This window comes from Vombatus ursinus, unplaced genomic scaffold (genome assembly GCF_900497805.2).
Source record: "Vombatus ursinus unplaced genomic scaffold, bare-nosed wombat genome assembly UNPS02014932.1, whole genome shotgun sequence".
Taxonomy (NCBI): domain Eukaryota; kingdom Metazoa; phylum Chordata; class Mammalia; order Diprotodontia; family Vombatidae; genus Vombatus; species Vombatus ursinus.
In genome coordinates, this window is record NW_020954710.1 from 6,712,942 (window position 1) to 6,734,060 (window position 21,119).

At 41.9% G+C, this 21,119-nt stretch overlaps 3 protein-coding genes across 3 annotated transcripts in view; 2 read left to right on the plus strand and 1 right to left on the minus strand.

Annotated features, from left to right (window-relative positions):
• Positions 1–21,119, minus strand: part of NMNAT1 (nicotinamide nucleotide adenylyltransferase 1) — a 47,195-nt gene that overhangs the window by 22,713 nt on the left and 3,363 nt on the right. The gene's annotated exons all lie outside the window — the stretch shown is intronic.
• On the plus strand, positions 1,631–7,614 carry LOC114029439. The gene is given in 8 exon segments (XM_027843879.1): positions 1,631–1,701; positions 2,969–2,979; positions 2,982–3,030; positions 4,287–4,366; positions 4,631–4,761; positions 5,598–5,664; positions 5,904–5,996; positions 7,514–7,614. Coding segments are annotated over 8 exon segments (603 nt in total).
• On the plus strand, positions 17,775–17,967 carry ATP5ME (ATP synthase membrane subunit e). The gene is given in 2 exon segments (XM_027843880.1): positions 17,775–17,911; positions 17,913–17,967. Coding segments are annotated over 2 exon segments (192 nt in total).

Sequence of the window (21,119 nt, forward strand, 5' to 3'; positions counted from 1 at the left end):
CTTGGAGAGGTTAGCGCCTGCCTGATCTTGCTGGGAGCCAGGCCTCCCTACCACCTCCCAGATACTCTGCCACACATGCCATTAGAATGTGTTCTCTATGGGGGCAAGCATTCCCAGTGTTCATCACAGTGCCTGGCACATACTAAAGGTTTAAAGTTTTATCGATTGATCGATCACTCTACCTTGATCTTGGTTAAGTCACTTAACTTCTCTGGGCCTCAGTTTGCTCTTCTGTAAAATGGGAGGGTTGGATAAGATGACCTCTAAGATTCTTTAGCTCTAAATCTATCCTATCTGATCAGTGTCTTATTTAGTTTCAAGTTCCCAAATCAGTAAGGTATATTCAACCCAAAACCAGCCCCAACACTGAATCTTTTTTTTTTCAAGGTTTACATATTAATGACTTGCCTTCTTTCATGTATGTCTAAAATCTACCCCCACCTGCTGTGGGTGCCTCATTACCATTCTCTTAACTCTCTTCTCCCTGAAATGTTTTTTGTCTTCTTTTATGTTATGGCCATTTCTGGAAACATCCTCTCCTCCTACTCTCCCTAGATTAAATTCTCCCTTTTACAAAGAAAGTAACACTCCATACAGTGACCCCATCTGACAGTGTGTGTAGCATTCTGTTCCCACTCTCCTTTTCTAATGTGTAGAGAGAAGTGTTTCATTCTCTCTCCTCTGGCACCATGATTGATTTTCACTCCCTTGGAATTCATTCCTTTTCCTTTCTGTGATCACTTCACGTTTGTCATTGCACACACTCTTCTTTTAGTTTTGCTTACTTCATTCTACATAGGTTCATACAATCTTCCCAAGTTTCTCTGAACTATTCACATTAGACATGTATTTCCACATAATGACACGACATTCACATACTAGTTTCTTTTTTAGCCAGTCTACAACTGATGGACACTTATTTTGTGCTCAGAGCTGTTTAAGTAGAAAATGCTAGTCCAATTTCCACTGGAAAAGAACTGGCATTAAACCAGGCTTGCTAGAGCAAGACTATGGCCAATTGTCTCCCTCTGGCTCCCATGGCAACCAAGTCAGGGATTCAACCTTCCTGGGCAAACTGAACTGCATCACTCCCTGTCAACAACTGACTGCACTTCTAAGTGAAGCTGGGAGGGTAGGGGATGAGGGCAGGCCAACTGAGTTGACTACTGTCACCTGAGCCAGGAGTATTCCAGCTCTGCCTGTCCCAAGCTTCTGTCACTATTCTCAAATGGGAGTCACTGAGAAGCACAGCCAGCCTGGGAGAGCAGAAACCATGCAGAGGGAAGCCTCCATCTGACCCCCAAACTGAGGACCAGGAATGACTCAGGGGACAGGGATTTCCACCCCCCTGAAGGAGAGGCTTGGGTAAGGCATAAGAGATAGATACCTGGGTCCATGACCTTGTTTTTAAAAAATGTTTTGATAACTATATTTCAATATAATTGGTTTCTCTTATAATCCTATGTATTTTGCTCTATGGATTTAAAAACATGAATCTGAGAAAGAGTCCCCAGGCTTCACCAGACTGCCCAAAGGGTCCCAGCATTATGAGAACTCCTGACTTCAGAGGTTTAACAACAAGGCTTTGGTTTCTCCTTGCTCTTATAGGTGTTCAAGGATTATCTGAGCCATGATTTACTTTAGTTTGGTGCACACAGCCTATCACTTATACCACTGGCTTCCCAGACCCACTCGTCTCAGGCTGTAAGTATCTCTACCTCTAAACTGTTGGCTAGAGCAGGGCTTCTTAAACCTTTTCCACTTGTGACCCCTTCAGCACTTCTTAAACTGTGGGTGGTGACCTCATATGGAAGGGCTGGAGAGGGTAGAGAACATGCCTAAATATGGAAGAGTTGTTATTTCTCTCTGAGGCATTAGCCAAGTCAAGTTGCTCAATAAAAAATTACTGAGATTCAAAGATCAGAACAGAAAGTGTGAGAAGAGAAAAGGGACCAGAATCTTTATTTGTCCAGTTCTCCAAGTGACAATGCCGCACATTCACAAGAGGCACCTATGTTTAGGAGGAATTACTAAAGCAGTGCCTCATTTTTTTTTCCAAAGAGAGCAGAATTTAGGCATCCAAATGAGGGCTGTCTTATTCCAAGCAGTCCGCCTCAAGGGCTCCCAACACATAATTCAGAATATCCTCCATGGTGGCTCCTTTGAGGGTGTATTTAATTTCTGCAAATACCCGAGTCTCAGAGCCAAGTCTGGAAAACAGGGAGGCAAGCAAGCTAGGTACTGCCAATTCTGGGTCTGAGGGATTTTGTTCTAATGCTCATATGCCTGCTCAGAAATCAATTCCCAAAGAGGAGTTCCAAAAATATCTACAGCAATGGCAGTATTGCTAAACTAAATGTACTGGGGCCAAGGTGTCTACACTCCACATGTGGATATAGAAGTTATGGCAAATATGTATCAAAAATAAATGTCTTGTTTGCAACATTACCAAAAAAAAAAAAAAAAGTTGGGGGTTATAGAGAGTTGATACCACTCAATTCCCCTAAAAAAACCATTCCAATTGCAAAGGGTCTGAATGACATTACTATGTCATCTGAAGCCAGAGAGGACAGAAGTGGGCAGCCCCAGCCCCGGGCCCAGGGAGTCCTCAATTAGATGAAACGTATCCCAAGTATACAATGACAAGCACATCCTGACAATGATTTGTGTTCTAGACTCAACTGGAAGCTCTCTTTGGAACTGGGAGAGAAAAGCTCTAAGGAGTCTATTCCCTTAGGAAGAGGGCCTGGCTGGTGCTAGAGATAACCTAGAGATCCAGGTTTGTTCCCAAGGCAGTTAGCCACACCGTGAGGCCAACAGGATAGGCGTTGGACATGGAATCGTGGCGAGGCTGCAAAGAACAGCTGCAGCATTTTCACGCTGCACTCGCTGCCTTGTAACAAAACCCAAAGCTGGCTTCTGGGAGATGATCTTACCCCTGAATAAGTAATGAACAAACTGTATTCAGCCAGGTGACCATACTCTTCTCTGACTGGCCATTCTGTTCCTTCACTCCTGGGTCCTGCTCAGGTAAGAGCTTTCCCAGCCCCTGCAGCTGACGCTATTGTGTGTGGGAGTCTGGGCACCTCAAGGCTGAGACCTAAAGCTTGTCTTACCTGTGGAGAAGCTGTGACTCCCTGAAAAGAATTTAACTGCAGCCTGTCCCATGGTTTCTTCTCCTGGCTCCACTCAGATCTAGTCACCTCTTTGAAGATAGAAAATGATTCATACAAAATTTCTAATGTTAAGTTTTAGGTGGGCTAGAGGCGGGTTGGTTTAGGTATAACCTGAGAGCAAGACCCGCTTCTTAGTACATCCAAAGCCATTAAAAATGAGACATCGAGAGAAGCTCATTGTTACAATCTCCGCATGCCCTAGGGACCAATTCCTACCAGTGCAACATTAGCTAATGTCTCTAAGGGCTGAGGGTGACCCAACTAAAATCACAGAACAAAGCTCCCTCCAAAGATCCTCTGCCAGAAAACTAGAATGAGGCCAATGAAGGACTCCGCCACTAAGTCAGTGAAGACGAGGACAATTTGATGCACTTGACACTGTGCTTGGCATCAAGAAAGTGTGTGCTGGTGATGTGGGAGCTCAAAAGGCCCAGACCTGAGCTCAACCTGAGACAGAAGAAAAGACTTAGCTCTTTTAGATGCCCACAGGATCAGCCCAACTAGGAACTCGGGAGTTGGATGGGATGACCTCTCACGTCCCTTCCAGCTTTCAATCTATGATTGTTATTGCAGAAGATGGACAATTTAAAACAGGCTCATGACTCCGTAGACTGAGAGCTGGGAAGGACCTGAGAAGTCACTGTCTAACCCCTTCATTTTGTAGATGAAGAAATGAAGCCAGAGTCCCACAGGTTACTACCAGGGCAGGGCTGGGATTTGAACCCAGGTCCCCATCTCCAAATCCAGCACACTTTCTACTACATCATCCTGTCTCTCATATCACTTATCTACTGTTACAAAGAAAATAAAATCATTCCCTCATCAAAACATCACATTAATGTGAATTGGAAATACAGAGCAGCATTCCCTCACATAATGTTTCATATTCAAAGCAGTTTGGTTCTATGAAATAACCCCCTTGTGACTTGTGGGCTATCTCCAGCCTCACTAATGGCTGGGGGTGGGGGGGGGGAGGGAATGGACAACTGAAAACCCAGCTGCCCAGAGCTCCAGATGGAATTGAGGCTAGAGAGGGGCCAGTAGCTCCCAAGTCACTGGTGAGCCTGCAGGTTTGGGGATTAAACTGTCATGTGGCACATTGATTTCCAGGCCCAGGTCTGCCCACTACTGCAGCCAGCCCCTCCTTGGCAATCTGGTGGTTAACATCATCTTTGCTTTCTTCACCATTGGTAAGTTCCTGACCATTCTAATTGAATATTGAACTACAGGGGACAAACAGGTCATTTCCTGGGTACTACTCTGTTTTCTCAGAACTGACACACAGAAACAAAATTAGCTATTGCATTTCCTCTGTGTGTGTGTGTGTGTGTGTGTGTGCAGATATAGATATACAGACATAGAAACAGATACATGAGGTGAATTTGCACTGAAGGAAACAATTATAAGCTAAGCTGTCCTCATCACAGCCCACTGTTTGCCTCTTCTCCTTTCAGGCCTGGCTGTGCTCCTCACTCAGGTGGAACCAGGGCCCAAGGCACGGGGTGGGCTCTTTGTGGTTTTTGGTATCGCCTCCTTTGCTGAGGGAGTCTGTACTATGGTCTTCACTGCCTTGGCCTCCAACTGTGTAAGTTTCTAAAGGAGTGTGCTCCTAAAGGTTCATCTTAACCTGAGTCATGTAAGAAAACATACAGGCAAACGGTCCTTCCCGTTCTTCATACGTGGCCTCCCTTTCCCATCTCTGTGCCTTTGCATTGGCTGTGCTGCCTGCCTGGAGTGTACTCCCTTCCTCCCTCCTCATCTGGCAGATGATACTTGGTAGATGCTTGTTGACTGAAAAAAGGAAGTTATGCCACTAGAATGTTCAGCATATACAAAGAACAAATGCTTATATGTGGAGAGATGGGGATGACTCCTCAGACCCATGTCTTTATTTAAACAGACTTAATGGTGGTGGTGGTGGTGGTGGTGGTGGGAACCACAACACATTCAATTTAATAATTAAGGGATTTTTATTTTTAGTCTAGACCAGTGATTTCATCAGTACAGGGAACTCCTTGTGTGAGAAGTACCTCCACCTATACTGTTCAGCAACTTATCTGCAACTTATTGCCTTAGATGCGGACCTGAGGGGCTCAATGTGTGTGTGCCAGGGGTGGGACTTGAGCCCTTGTCTTCCTGACTCCAAGGGCAGCCCTCTATTCATGATATCACACGATAATCAAGGGACTTTTATATTAGTGGTTTAAAATTCCATACTCCTAGAATAATCTAAAAACCACTTATGGTATTGGCAAGAAATTAAATTTGTGGCTTAGTCTGACATGGGAGTAAATTTCCTATATCTTGCTTTATCAGCCAAAGAAATATCAATCAATCTTGCCATAGAAGCCGTCACTGATGCAGATTTTCAATGCTAGATGAAGGAAAAGAATGCTTCCTCACAGACACTTTCTTATGCAGGAGAAAACCACCCCCGAACTTTACTACCTGTCTCTGCTCTTGTCATTCGGCAGCCTGGTGTCTACAGGTAGGTGTAAATACTTGTGGAGGGCCCCCTTCTCATCAGGGATGAGTGGATAAAACATGGGTTACGGACACTTCAGGAGGAGCATCTGCCAAACTGGGAGCAGGCAAGCCAGGGAAAACCCTGATTCTTTTTACATGGAACTAAAAAGGACAAAGGATTATGGTAGACTAGGAGAAGCCTTCTTCTCACATTCATTTCATTTCCATTTTCAAAGACCTTATTTTTTTTTTCCTCTCTAGTGTTCTTCTCCATCCATCACGGGGCTGATCTGGCTGGCCAACACGGTTTCTCCGGGCCTAGTGCTGAACAAAGAGCCAGCCACCGGCATCTGGGTCAGGCTGTTCTCTTGTTTCAAATAGCTGTCTCTGGCAGGTCAGGCAATGACCACAGATTTTTGCCGGCAGCGTTCCCACCCAAGTTTCCCATCCCATTTCTTTTAGCGGAAGAGACGAGCTAATCCTGGCAGCAGCCACAGGGGGCACACTGTCCAAACTGGGCATTCAGAACACTGGGCTGAGTTAGCTTTGACTACTCACTCATAGGCACTGACCATGGAGGCTGATAAACAGCTGCACTCAAATCGGGGATTTCTGAAACATCACCCTCACCTTCAATACGACCATTTTCCCAAACACTCTCGAGACATCTGTTCTGCTTTTCTGTATCTGTTTCCAGTTCAAATAAGCTTGCAGTAAGGGCTTGGGGACTGTTTGCTGCACAGACCTCACCCTAGCATCAGCTAGATGAGTTGCTAGGGAAACAGCTACTAAAAAAGAGGAAGAAGGAATTGGTAGCATCTTTGTAAAAATGCACAAAGCTTTAGTTTCTAAAGAACAAAATGACTCAGATTGGAGGTTTCAACAGGGTCAAGTTGTTGCATCTAAAAAAAAAATCTGGAGACTTTAGGGATGACAATAATCCCTAGCAGCAGCCCAAGCACCATCCCCTCCCCCCCAGGTTAAAACAGCCTTTCTGCATCTCATCGTCTAATTGTGATCTTCTAGAGAAAGCAGGTCATTAAATTGCGTCATGGCTAGTCTTTTACTCCCTCTGCGTCTGTTTACAAATTTGGGGTTATTAATAGGAAGGACCTGGTTATGCACACACACACCACATCTTCCCTGTGGTTAACACTGGCTAGCTTGCTCCCTTTTCTTCTGGAAATGCAGCAGGATACATTTGCCAGGTGGAGGAGGAAGTCCAAGACTACCATGTAATAAACCTCACCTAACCTGGTCCCACTTGTGATTATAACAGCACCTCAGTGACTAGGGAACATCACAGACCATCTAATCTACTTTCCTTCATACTGGTGCCAGTTACTGCGGGGGGGGGGGGCCCATTGGCTGTTAACATTTATTTCCCAGAAAGAGAACACCACCACAGCAAAAACCCTACCAGGTCACCTGAAAGAGGCAGCCCTACATAGCTAAGAGTACAGGTCTTGAAGTTCAAATCCAGCCTGAAATAGCCATGAGAGAATCACTAGAACCTGAGGGGCTTTTGGCACATTGCCAGACCACTCAACACAGAGGCACCCTGTTTCTGGGAGAAGACACTCAGCAATCCCTCTCATCCCACCAATATGGGTGGGAGCAGCCTCTTTCAATTGGCTGAATAGCCAGAACAGGAATGTCTTTAAAACTACAGGACAGGGACAGTCTTATTCTCCTACCTGCATCCTCCAGAGGGGGTAAAGATCCAAGTTCATCCACAGCATGGATGCCATGAAGAGAGCTGATGAGAGCGGGGAAGAGCTACCTTCTCCTGCTCTCTCTTTTTAAACTCTGTGGCCCCCCGAGAAACGTGTCTGGGGTTTTGTTCTGCTCTGTTCCATCTGTCTTTTCAGTTCCAGACACAAGCAATGGAATCCTGGAATCCCCATGGAGACCTCGGAGCCAGGATTCCAGGCTGGATATGCAGCCATCCAGTCCAGCAGGGAAGCCCTGAGAAGCCAGGATACCAGGGACTCAAGTCCAAGGGGAATTCTGGACTTGGAACTTGGGGCTGTGCTATATAGGAACTGAGCTAAACTGTGAGCCTAATGAGGTGCTGAAAGGCAGGATTAAGCCCCCACATACCTGGGAAGTGAATAGTGCTTGGTAAAAGCTCATCTGACTGTTATATGGTTAAATGGAACTGGGGAGCAGGAATTCTCCTCCAATTGAGGGAGCACCATTAATGGGGCTGGTGTCAATGGCAGAGAGCCTAAATACCCCTAACCCTACCTTAACAGTACTGGAGAATTATGGGGGAAGGATGAAATGGAACACGCCTGACCTTCAGGCAGTAGGGGCCAGAGTAGACACTGCCAGACCTTCCAGACTGATGAAATCATAAGTCCTTGACATACTGACCAACTCACAAAGTAATAACTAAGAGTACAAGATGCTAAAATTAGACCTTATATGTCACTGAGTCTAGCCCTCCCTTCACTTGACAAATGAGGAAACCAAGATCCTGAGAAGTGAGTGACTTGCCCAAGGTCATGAAGATAGCGAGGACAACTGGAATTCCTAGAGGTCCTGAGATTCCTAAATCCTGCTGGTCATGCTAGCCATGCTCTCTGCCCTCTCTGAAATAACCATCAGCTAAAGTAGCCCCTTTCAGTAGAACCTATTTGAAAATAATAACCCTGCTATAAATTCTATTTTAAAATCAGAACTTTCAGCAACAGGGGGGAGGGAGAAGGGGGGAGGGGTAGTGACAGCAATAATGGACCATCTCTGCAGGTCGCTTTGAAAGGTCCAATAACTTATGTCAGTATTATTTTCCCACAAAATATATTTGTCCCCCTTGGAAGAAAGGTCTGCTCGATATTTCTAACTGAATTTTATCCTAGCTTCAGAAAAAAAAAATAGCTAATGAAATTTTACTTTTTAAATGGGAGTATATGAGTCTAACAAATTCAACTTGAGATTTTACTTTAAACTACAAATTTCAGAGATTAACAGCAAAACCAAGGCATCCCAGACTTACTGAAAAGATCTGCCTGATAATTAACCAGCAGTAGTGGGAGAGCTGCTTTTAATCAGATGTTTTCCTCTTAGGAAAGACCCTGTGGTATCTGATACAGTTTCATCATTTCTGCACTATTTTAGCTGACATCAGATTCATTAAGCACTGTTTTTATTTTATTCCACTGATGCCTTAGAAACCATGATATTTTCTGACACAAGTGAATGTTAAAGCAAATAAAGATATGTAAACTTTTTCTAACACAAAACGCATGAGTTTCTGTACTGAATCTTTAAATACTTTTTAATAAATCTTATTTTTATGGATATCTTTTATTTTTACATCTGCTTAGGTGGCAAAGTGGACACAGCGCTGGGCCTGGAGTCAGGAACTTGAGTTCAAATCTAGCATCAGACACTTACTAGTTGTGTGACGCGGGGCAAGTCAACCATCATGTTTTCCTCAGTTTCCTCAACTGTAAAATAGAGATAATAATAGTACCTACCTTCCATGGCTGTTGTCAGGATCAAATGACAATATTTGTAAAGTGCTTAACACAGTGCCTGATACACAGTAGGTGCTACATAAATGCTTCTCTCTCTGTTTCTCTCCATCTCTGTCTCTTTTTTTTAAAGAATTTTTTAATTAATTTATTTTGTTTTATCGACAATAACTTCCATAAGCTTTTAAGTTTTAAATTTTTCTCCCCCTCCCCTACCTTCTTCCCCAAGACGGCACACTATCTAATATAGGCTATACATATACATTCCTATTAAACTTATTTTCACATTAGTCATGTTGTAAGGAAGAATTAGAACCAATAGAAGGAACCATCAGAAAGAGGAAACAAAACAAAACAGAAGAAAAAAAAGCAAATAGTATGCTTCAATCTGCATTCAAACTCCATAGTTCTTTCTGGATGTGGACAGCATTTTCCAACATGAGACTTTTGGAGATGTCTTAGATCCTTGCATTGCTGAGAAGGGTTAAGTTTATCAATATTAGTCATCTAACAACGTGGCTGTTACTGTGTACAACATCTCCTGGTTCTGCTCACTTCACTCAGCATCAGACCATACAAGTCTTTCCAGGTTTTTCTGAAGTCTGCCTGCTCATCATTTCTTATAGCACAATAGTATTCCATTACATTCATATACCACAACTTGTTCAGTCATTCCTCAATTGATGAATTCCCCAATTCTTGGCCTCTACAAAAAGAGCTGCTATAAATATTTTTGTACATGTGGATCCTTTTCCCATTTTTATGATCTTTTTGGGATACAGGCCTAGAGGTGCTATTGCTGGGTCAAAGCATCTCTCTGTGTCTTGTCTGTCTATCTGTCTGTCTGTCTGTCTCTCTCTCTTTCTCTCTCTATTACTCCTAATTTGCAAACTGGCACAATCCTTTTTGGAGAACACTGCCCTTTGTACTCACTTGTTAACATCTCCGGGACATAACCAAGTAGAGAAAGGTTATTACTTTTTTCATTTAATTTTTAGAAACACTTGGCTGTTGTTGGTACTCTAAATGGAAAATCCTTATCCAACGACAAACACTACTGGATAAAATGAATGGTACTCATCTTGACATTTTGCTATAAATGACACCAGAAAGCAGAAAGACACTGTAGCTAAATGGAAGGACAGAGAGGAAGCAAAGTCAAAATGGAAGAGTAGCAGGAAGCAGGAGAGCGAGCTCCTCACTTCAAAACATGCACCAGACTGAGTCCTGATGGGGGAATCCAAGAAAAGGTTAGTGAGCCCTTTCTCCAGCCCAGGGTAGCACAAAGAGACGGAGAGGTCTGCAGACAACTGGGGAGAAGATCTGGCCAGGCGTAGTCCTGTGAAGCACTCCAGCACAGGGAAAGGTTGCATGCCAGGAAAACAGGAGGTCCCAGACCCACACAGAAGCACCCCCAGACACATACCAAGGCAGCACAACAAGAACAGGTACCATCTGGCAGACTGTCACCCACTACCCATTTTCAGGTCACCGATACAAGGTGAACCAGTGCCCAGGGGTAGCATTCCAGGGTAGGAAGGAGTCGCAGGCTCTAGGCAGTGTGCTGAGAGAGGATTAAGTTCAGGAAGTAAGGAACAGCAGCTCCCAGGAGCACAGTGGAGTTTCAGCTCCAGCTTCTAGCTCAGTCTGAAGCCTGCAGAGGAATCATCTGCAGAGGAATGCCAGACTGAAGGGAAGCTTGACGTCTTGTGGCTCTGAATCACAGAGCTGGCTGGAGCTGACAGCTACCTACTGTAGGTCAGGTCAAGAACTTGTAGAGCTCAGACCAGGGGGGCATCAAGCAGATTCTGCTCTAGATCAGATGACTTTAGGAGCATTAACAGTTTGTAAGCCCCTACTTTGAGCTGTCCTTTAGATCTTGGAACAACATAGGATTCAATTCCCCAAGAAAGCAGCGACAGGACTGGTCAGACCTTCCCTCCAGAAGTAGACAAAGCCTAATATCAAGCCCCAGGTCGGGAAGCAGGCTAGAAGAATAAGCAACAAAAAAAAGAATCCCACCATTAAGAGAAAAAAAAAAAGCTATTATGGGAATAAGGACCCTTAAGACACAAACCCAGGAGAAGAGAATAACTCCAGAATAGCTACCAAAAAAGTAACAAAAACAAAAAACACAGCTTGGACACACATGCAACTAGAATTCCTAGAAGTCATAAAGTAAGAATTTTTTTTTTTTTTTGGTGAGGCAATCAGGGTTAAGTGACTTGCCCAGGGTCACATAGCTAGTTAAGTGTCAAGTGTTTGGTCTGAGGCCACATTTGAACTCAGGTCCTCCTGACTCCAAGGCCAGAGCTTTATCCACTGTGCCATCTAGCTGCCCCAAGAATTTTTTATAAAGAGCTAAAAAAAAGTTTTTATCAATGAAATGAGAGCACTAGAGGAAAAAAAAACTGGAAAAGAAACAAGACTTATAGAAGAAAGAACAAAAAATGGAATTAATAGCTTGGCACAAGAGGTACAAAACCTTGCCAGAGCAACAATCTCCTTGAAAATTTGAACAGATCACATAAAAGCCAATAATCCCATGAGACAACAAGAAGCATTAAAACAAAATCAAAAGACTGAAAAAAAAATAGAAGAAAATGTAAGGTACCTCACTGCAAAAACGAACAACTGATTTTGAAAACAAATGGAGAAATATTTAAAAGTCACTGGACTGTCTGAACTCTATGACCAACAAAAGGGGCAAGTCATCATACATCAAGAAATTTTAAACAGAAAACTGCTCAGATCTCCTAGGACCAGAGGGCAAAGTGAAAATAGGAAAAAAAGAAATCCTGCAGTCATCTCCTGGAAGAAAAAAAAGCCAAAAGGAAAATTCCCAAATACATCATAGCCAAAATCTAGAGCTCCCAGGCCAAAGAAAACACACTGCAAAAGAAAGAATTCACCAAGGACTCACAGTCAGGATCCCACATGATTTAGCAACCACCAACATAAAGGGGCAGAGAGCTTGGAATACTATATTCCAGAAGGCCCAGCAAAACTGAGTATAATGGCGGGGGCAGGTGGCGTGAGCCTTTAATGAAATAGAGGACTTTCAAGCATTCTTGATGAAAACACTAGAGCTTCGGACAAACACTGAAGTTCAAATACAGGAGTTAAATGAAACATAAAAAGGTACACGTGAACAAGCAACCAAGTGGGACTAAACAAGGATAAACTACTTACACTGAAATATGAGGAGAAGGTTCAGACGTCCCCTCTGAGTCCTAGCATCATCAGGAATCATACAGGGAGTCTAAATATACAAGTCCCGGGAAGTGATTCTGTTTATATCTTGATCTTAAGAGAAGAATGAAAAGATCAGAGAGAAGAACTATATTGGGGGAGTGTGTGTGTGGCAGGGGGAGTGGGAAAGGAAAGGAAGGTTAGGGAAGCTAGTCTAATATAATCACAGTGAGCAAGTAGAAATTTATACAAACAAGGAAGAGGGGAGGCAGGGAGTGGCTCTTCACTATCATCTCACTATTGTCTAAACTGGTCAAAGGAGGGAAGAATACATACACACACAGATGGGTATAAAAACACATTTCACCTAACAGGGAAATGGGGGGAAAGGGGAGAAGGGAGAATTAGAGGAAGGACAGATTAAGGGAGGGATCTGTCCTAAGAAAGGCAAACTAAAGATGCATAAACATACATATAGCTCTTTTTGAGGCGGCAAAGAATGGGAATTTGTGGGAGTGCCCAACAACTGGGGAATAGATGTACGAGTTCTGGCAGATGAATGTGATGGAATACTACTATGAAATGAAGAAGGGGATGGTTTCAGAGAAGCCTAGAAAGACTTGTATGAACTGATACAGAGTGAAGGGAGTAGAACCAGAAGAACAATTTATACAGTGAAGCAATATGATAAAGACAAACAACTCTGAAAGAATATTGTGTGTGCGTGTGTGTATAAAAAGAACTTTGCCAAATCTATAAGAACACATCATTCCCCAATTGTTAAATGGTCAAAGGATATGAACAGGCAGTTTTCCAGTGAAGAAATCAAGAGTTTACAGTCACATGAAAAAATGCTCTAAGTCATTATTGATTAGAGAAATGCAAATTAAAACAACCTCGGGATATCCTTTTACACCTATCAGATTGGTTAAGATGATTGAAGGGGAAAGCGACAACCATTGAAAGGGATGAGGAAAAATCAGGACACTGCTGGTGGAACTGTGAAGTGATCCAATCATTTTGGAGAGCAAACTGAAATTATGCCTAAAGAATTATTAAATTGCCTATACATTTTGATCCAGCAATACCAATACTAGGCCTATTTCCAAAGATGATTAGGGGAAAAGGAAAAGAACCTATATGTTCTAAAATGTTTATAGCAGCTTTCTTTGCGGGGGCAAAGAATTGGAAATTGCAGAGATGCCCAGCAATTGGAGAATGGCTGAACAAGTTGATATGGTACATGATTGTGATGGTATATTATTGTGACTGTACTACAAAAAGTGATGCGCTCAATGATCTTAGAAAAACATGGATAGATTTGCACGAAATAACAGGGAGAAAAGAGCAGAATCAAGAGAATGTTGTATACAGTACCAGCAGTACTATTTTAAGAACAACCCTGAGTGACTATGTCATTCTGACTATTATAAATACCCAAATTAACTACAAAGGACTTATGAAGTAAAATGCTATCTGTATCCAGAGAAAGAACTGATAAATGGAAGTATGTATAGAATGATTCTACATATATATGTATACACACATACACACATTTGTGTCTAATGGTAGCCATCTCCAGGGTGGGAGAGAGAAGAATAAAAGAAAAAATAAAGTTATGTGATTATTTTATTATATGTTTAAAAGGAATAGCATGATAAATGTAGCATTTGTCATTCTAGCGGCTCTCAAAGAAACTAACTTTGGAATAAAGGCAAGAGAAATAGGCCTAAATGACCCCCTTAATGTTACCCTGACCCGTGAATAACTTCTTACAATGCCATCTTTAGTACACATTATCTGAGTCCTGCTTTAATAACACTGCAAAACATTATAACAGTGAATACAAGTATAAAACTCTCCTTACAGAAATAGAAAGACCTAAATAATTGGAGAAATATTAATTGCTCCTGGGTAAGCAGAAGCAATGATAAAAATGATACAAATTAAATCAATTTACTTATTCATTGACATACCAACCAACTACCAAGGCATTACATAACTTACATGGAGGAGCAAAAGGTCAAGAACCTCAAGAGAATAATGAAAAAGAGGAGGAAGGAAAGAAACTTGGTGGAGTCAGTTCTCAAATGATACTACATAGTATTAATCCTCAAAGCAATTTGATACTGTTCCAGAAACAGAGAGGTCAGTTAGTGGAACAGACTAGGTATTCAAAACACAGAAGTAAATGAACACAGTAGGGTAGTGTTTTATAAACCCCCAAACTCCAACTATTAGGGTCAGGACTCACTATTGACAAAAACTGCTGATAAAACTGGAAAGTATACTAACAGAAATGACATATATAAATATTTCATACGATATACCAAGATAAGGTCCAAATGGATATACGACTTAGATATAAAAGACAACATGATAAGTAAATAAAAAGAGCAAAGAAGAAATTACCTTTCAGCTCTATGGATGGGGAAGAATGAATGACAAAACAAGGGACAGACAGGATCAGTTGATAAAACAGGCAATTTTGACCAAATAATACTTGAGTTTTTGCAGAAACAAAACCAATGTAGCTACAATTAGAAGGGAAGCTGATAAAGAGGGAAAAAATCTTTGGGACGTCCTCTCTCTTAGTCACTGTTAGTCACTGCTGGCAAGATTCTTGCCAGAGTCCTCCTTAATAGCCTAATCCTTTACCCAGAAGAAGGTCATCTACCTGAGAGCCAGCGTGGCTTCAGAAAGGGCTGAGGAATGGTCAATATGGTGTTTGCCACCCAACGACTCCAGGAGAAATGCCAAGAGCAGAACAGAGGTCTGTACACATTTGTCAACCTGACCAAGGCCTCTGATACTGTTAGTCATGAGGGCTTGTGAAAAATTATGTCAAAATTTGGTTGCCTGGAGAAGTTCATGAGCATCGTACATCAATTTCATGAGAGCATGCTTGCCCGGGTTCTTGATAATGGACGATGCTCTGGTGCTTTCCCAGTCACCAGTGGAATGCAGCAAGACTGTGCTTGCTCCCATGATTTTTAGCATGACATTTTCAGCAATGTTGTCAGATGCCTTCAAGGAGGATGAACATAGCATCAAGGTCAGCTAACTTGAAAAAGGTACAAGCCAAGACTAAAGTGGAAGGAGAGCTAGTACATGATTTTTTATTTGCAGATGACTGTGGACTCAATACAGCCTCTGAGGCTGATGTGCAAAAAAGTATGGATCGATTCTCTACTCCTTGTGCTAATTGTGGCCCAACAATTAACACCAAGAAAACACAGGTTCTCCACCAGCCAGTACCATACCATCCATACAAGGATCCACTGGTTACAGCAAATGGAGAAATTCTGACTACTGTGGATAAGTTCATTTAACTTGGCAGTATACTTTTCAGGGATGTACACCCTGATAATGAAATTGATACATGCACTGCCAGAGTTAGTTCAGTGTCTGGGAGGTCTCAAAGAAAAGCGTGGGAAAGGAAAGGTATTAGACTGCCTATCAAACTGAAGGTCTACAGAGCCATTATGCTGATCTCATTGTCGTATGCCTGTGAAAACTGGACAGTCTACTAGTGCCATGCCCGGAAACTGAACTGATTCCATTTGAATTGTCTTAGCAAGATTCTGAAGATCACCTGGAAAGATAAGGTCCTGGACAGTGAGGTCCTTTCTCAAGCTAAACTGCCAAGCATTCAAACTCTACTGCAGAGAGTGATGTTGTTTGAATATCAAATGTATGTTTGCCTAAAAGACTATTTTATGGAGAACTCACAAAAGGCAAGCACTCCCATGGTGGTCAGAAGAAGTGATACAAGGACACTCTCAAGGTCTCTCTGAAGAACTCTGAAATTGACTGTGTGACATGGGAGATACCGGCACACGACCATCCGGCATGGTATGCCCTCATCAGAGAAGGTGCCATGCTCTTTGAGCAAAGCAGAACTGAAGTAGCTCAGAAGAAATAGGAGATCTGCAAATTTAGAGACAGGTGATCAGCCACAGTCGAACACGCTCTACCTTGACTCCAACATAGTGATGTGATTTTAGTCCTCTCTGAGAATGAAGGATGACAACCAGCCATTTGTTATAAGGGTTTTATTTTTGTTTTTATTTATTTTTCAATGGAGGGGGACTGGGTTGGAGGGAAAGAAAATCAATTTTTGTTAACTGACAAAAGTAAAATTTAATTTAAAAAACATTTTTAAAAGTTTGTGTTAGTACAATCAAATCACTAGCTTGTCAGAGCAGAGCACAGGTCAAAATTAATGTGAAGCAGGAATGAATAAAGGATACACAGCCTGCAATTAAAATAACTCCAACATGCCCTATTTAAATGAGTCATTGACATAAAAAAGGGAAACAGACATATAGAAAGGATGTCAAAATCAATTATAATAATTTCAAACAGAAATTTGCTAATATAAATCAACTGCTATTAATGAGACCAAAAGAACTTAAAAACTACTGTAGCAAATACTTGACTTACTTGTCAAGTAGACAGAGATGCAGCCAAAGCCAAAACTCAATGACAATATGAATTCATTTGTTAAATAAATTTGTTAAATAAATAAATAAGGATGGTAGAAGATAATAAGCAGTAATTGCCTCATTAAAAAAAGCAGTGAAAGGAAAAAATCACTTTAAAGAAACTTCATAGAAACTAAGCAAGTTATCTTGAAGGCATTTAAGGATGAAACTAGAAAAAGATAACAGAAGAAAAGATAGAAAAGATCTGCAAATAGTTTTACAACTCTTTACACCATTCAAGGAAACTGTAGCCAACAGTCAAACTCTAACTTTTTAGAGTTGGCTATGCTTCTAGAAAATAGAGATATGGCACTGAAGAAAACAAATATGGGAAAAGCTGCTAGAATAGACTAAATAGGGGCAGCCACATGGTGCAGTGGATAGAGCTCCGGCCTTGGAGTGAGGGAGAACTGAATTCAAATCTGGCCTCAGACACTTGACACTTATTAGCTGTGTGACCCTGGGCAAGTCACTTACCCCCAATTGCCTCACCAAAAAAAAAAAAAAAAGAAAAAAAAGAATAGAATAAACCAGATATACGGGAGATAGCACAATTTTTTTCCCAAGGTATTTAAAGCCCAAAGAAACCAAAGCCCTGCGGGGGAAAAAAAGAAAAACCAAAAAAAAAAAAAACCAACCCAAAACACCTCAGACTGCATTGTTAGTTAAAAAAAAAAAGACCAAGAGAATATCAATAATGATCGACCCATACGACTACTATCCCATCTACGTGAAATTTTCATGAGAATTTACACACTTACTGAGGGCAACCTAGATAAAGATATTAGAAGGGAAAGAAACAGGCAGGCTTTCACAAGCAATATCCCACAATAGATCACATTTTTATCATCACACAATTGATGTAGAGATGAAGATGTAGAGAGTATAACATCCCACTATCTGCACTGTTTTGTTTTTTTACTGTTTTTAAGAAAGTATTTGGGCTTCTGGGTCGAGGGTCAGTGAAAAAAATGGTGCCGCCCATGAATGTCTCCCCGCTCATCAAGGCAGAACGGTATTTGGCCCTGCTCTTGGGAACAGTCTAGGGTTCAAAGCATTATGCTTATGTAAAGGCTCGGGCAGAAAAAGAATGGAAGCCAGCAGCAGAGCAAAAAAGAGGAGGAAGAAATGAAGAAGGCTCAGCAGAACTTGGAAAAAGCCTGAGGTGACACCATATTGAAATAAAAGATTTGCTGCGTTTTCTTCTGCAAGACTCGTGGTCTAATAAAGCTTTCTACAATGTTAAAAAAAAAAGTATTTGATTCAATCGAGCACAACTCTGCCGAGATTCCTTGAAAGATAGAGTCATAAAGACAATCTTCTCCCATGACTCTCGATTATTACCGTTAAATTCAACGTAAAATGGGCAGACATGTTTATTATTATCATGGAGGTAATCCATGTTGGAATCCAACTTGGAGAGGGATTCCTTATAGACAACGAGGTCCTTCAGATGCTTCTTTTCACAGGTGACATTGCCTCAAGCTCCAGAACAATGAAATCCTAAATGAAATCTATTATCATTCTGAAAAGTCTGGGTTAACCAGCCACACAGGCAAAAGCAAGTAGATAGAAAATTGCTTATTGTTAAGACTGGGATAAGCAGTTGAATGAAGAACCCATAAATCTCCTCCACCAACATATCCATAAACATCTATATATCCATTAGATTATATATGGATTATAAAAGAATATATATATACATATATATATATTATATACATCTAATACACACACTGCAACTGGATAATGAATTAGGCCCAAAACAGAAGAGGTAAATGGGCTGGATTGTCTTTGGGAAATTGCAAAATTCTTTTAATGACCCTAAGCTTCTTCCTAAAACAAAGGGCCATCTTTTTGAAGAACAACATTCTGATGCTCATACTCCAAAGAACTGAATTTGAGGCTCATTCAAAGGGCAATGGAGAGCTATATGGCAGCCGTGAGCTACATCACCAATGAGGAATTACAGGAGGAGTGGTGTAAGAAGGGCATCAAAAAGACACCTGAGGGAAAAAGACTGACTGGTCATGTGGGACAGCCAACAGACAGGCTTGGAGCACCACTGCTTGAGATGTTAGAAGAAAGGGATAAATGGTGGTTGGTTGAATGAGTCCCCTGTGGTCCAACAGGATCAGCAGCAGCCATGGATGAGAATATCCACTTCAATGAGATCGAAGATTCATTTGAGTATGAAAGATTTTTTTTTTAAACACTAATTCAGTCACTAAAAGAAGAACTCATACTGATGGGTTCACTCAAACACTTAAGTATGGAGCCAATGTGGAAGTTTATCCTCTATTAAAATACATCTTAAGTCTCCTTTAAAAATACTGAATGAAACACAAGAACAGAAGAAGCTGGAATGAATGAGGAAGAAAGTTTTTCACTCCCTGAACCCTCTAAAACTTGCATCTTCCCCTCCCCTAAGATGAGACTCCTGTAGTCAATGACAGAGGAAAATCAGGGGAAAGTCAAGGCAAGAACCTGTTCTCTCTGCCATCCACTAATTAGCTTCTCTCTTCAAACTGATAATCTAGTTACCCCCTTGTGATACAAAACTGTTGCCAGGGAACCTTCAATGGTTAAGACTCAGATGGGTTATCATTACCAACAGAGCTTTGGGGAGAGGGGTGGTGCTCTTCCTTTCCCTTGTGGGGAGACAAGGGCCTGTTTCAAAGAACTTGCAGACTAATAAGCCCTCTCTCTCACTGCAAGGAGGTAATTCTCTGAGGGTCTTTGGATATGAACACGCCTGGCATTTGTGGATCACAGGATTTAGAACCACAAGGGACCTCAGAAATATATGAATTACCAATCAATTGCCAAGCATTTATTAAGCACCAGACCCTGGGCTAAACGCAGGGGATTCAGTGATAAAACTTAAGTAGTTGTTCACCTCTAGAAGCTCACATTCTAACAAAGGAGACAATCGGTACATAAATAAGTGTAAAAACCATACATAAAAAACGGGGGCGTGGGGCACTAGAAACTGGCGGAGTCAGCAAAGACTCCTGTAGAAAGACATACTTCAGTGAAGTCTTGAAGCAGTCTTGGGATCCCAAGAGGCAAAGGTGAGGTGGCAGTACATTCTGAGAAGCAGCACATGCAAAGGTATGAAGGTAGGAGATGGATGTCATACATAAGGACCAAGAAGAAGGCCAGTTTAGATAAAATGTACATTGCAGGAAAAAATCATATCATAGGCATACATATAATAAAACTAGAAAAGACAGACGGGGCCAGGCAGTGAGGAGTTTCTACTTCATCCAGGAAGCAGCAGGGTAACAAGAGGGCATAGCGGGCAAGGGAGTGACATGGTCAGACCCAGGCGATCACTCTGACAACGTGTGGAGGACAGACTGGAGAAGAGAGAGACTGGAAGAGAGAAGGAGACCAATTAGCGAGCTGCAGCAACAGTTCAGAAGAGAGGTGTTTAAGATGGAACCAGGGAGGTGGCTCTGTGGATGAAGAGAAAGATGGATTTGAGAAGGCAGAGACAACAAGCTATGGTAACTGGCTGGATAAGTCCAGGAAGTGAGAGTGAGGAGGCAAGATGACAGAAAGGTCATCCGTGGGGGCAGGGGGGGCAACCTACTCCCCTCATTTTAGAGATGAGGATCAGAAGCTGCAAAAGCTTCGTGACTTGTCTGTGGTGATACAGGGATATAAGGTCAGAAGAAGGATTTGAACTCAGGTCTCTCCACTCTAATTCCAGCCCTATTTCTTAGCTATATCATATAGCATAGGAAAATCCGCTGCTCCTTCCCGAGGAGCCAAGATTCCTGATGCCCTTCCGATTTTCATAGCATCACTAAGCCTGAGTGCTGATCATCCTGCTACCTAACTTAACCTTGTTCATGTCATCCAGTTGACATGAATAGTTTGGAAGTTAACTTCTTACTCAAGCATGACCTACTGCTTCCGTATTGAGCCAATACTTACAGGAAACAGTGATTCATTCAGAACACAGACAATGTCACAACCATCCACACAGATTCTGGTCCATCCTGGGGGAGCCACCCCTTCTAACAATTACATACTCTCTCCAAGGCCAACTCTCGGCACGCATCACTTCAAAGTAACACTAAGTTACAAATGGACATTTGCGGGATTTGTTTTTACACTTTAATGTGTTGTGGGGGGCATGAATCCTACTTTATGACACAATGTAAAACAAACGGCAACAAACTTTGGTCACAAAAGCCTGATCTGATGATTTACAACATCAACACTTCTTTCATTACGGTACAATTTTTTTTTCCAGTTTTTAATTAAAGATTAAACATTTGAACTGAAAGGTGGCACATATATAC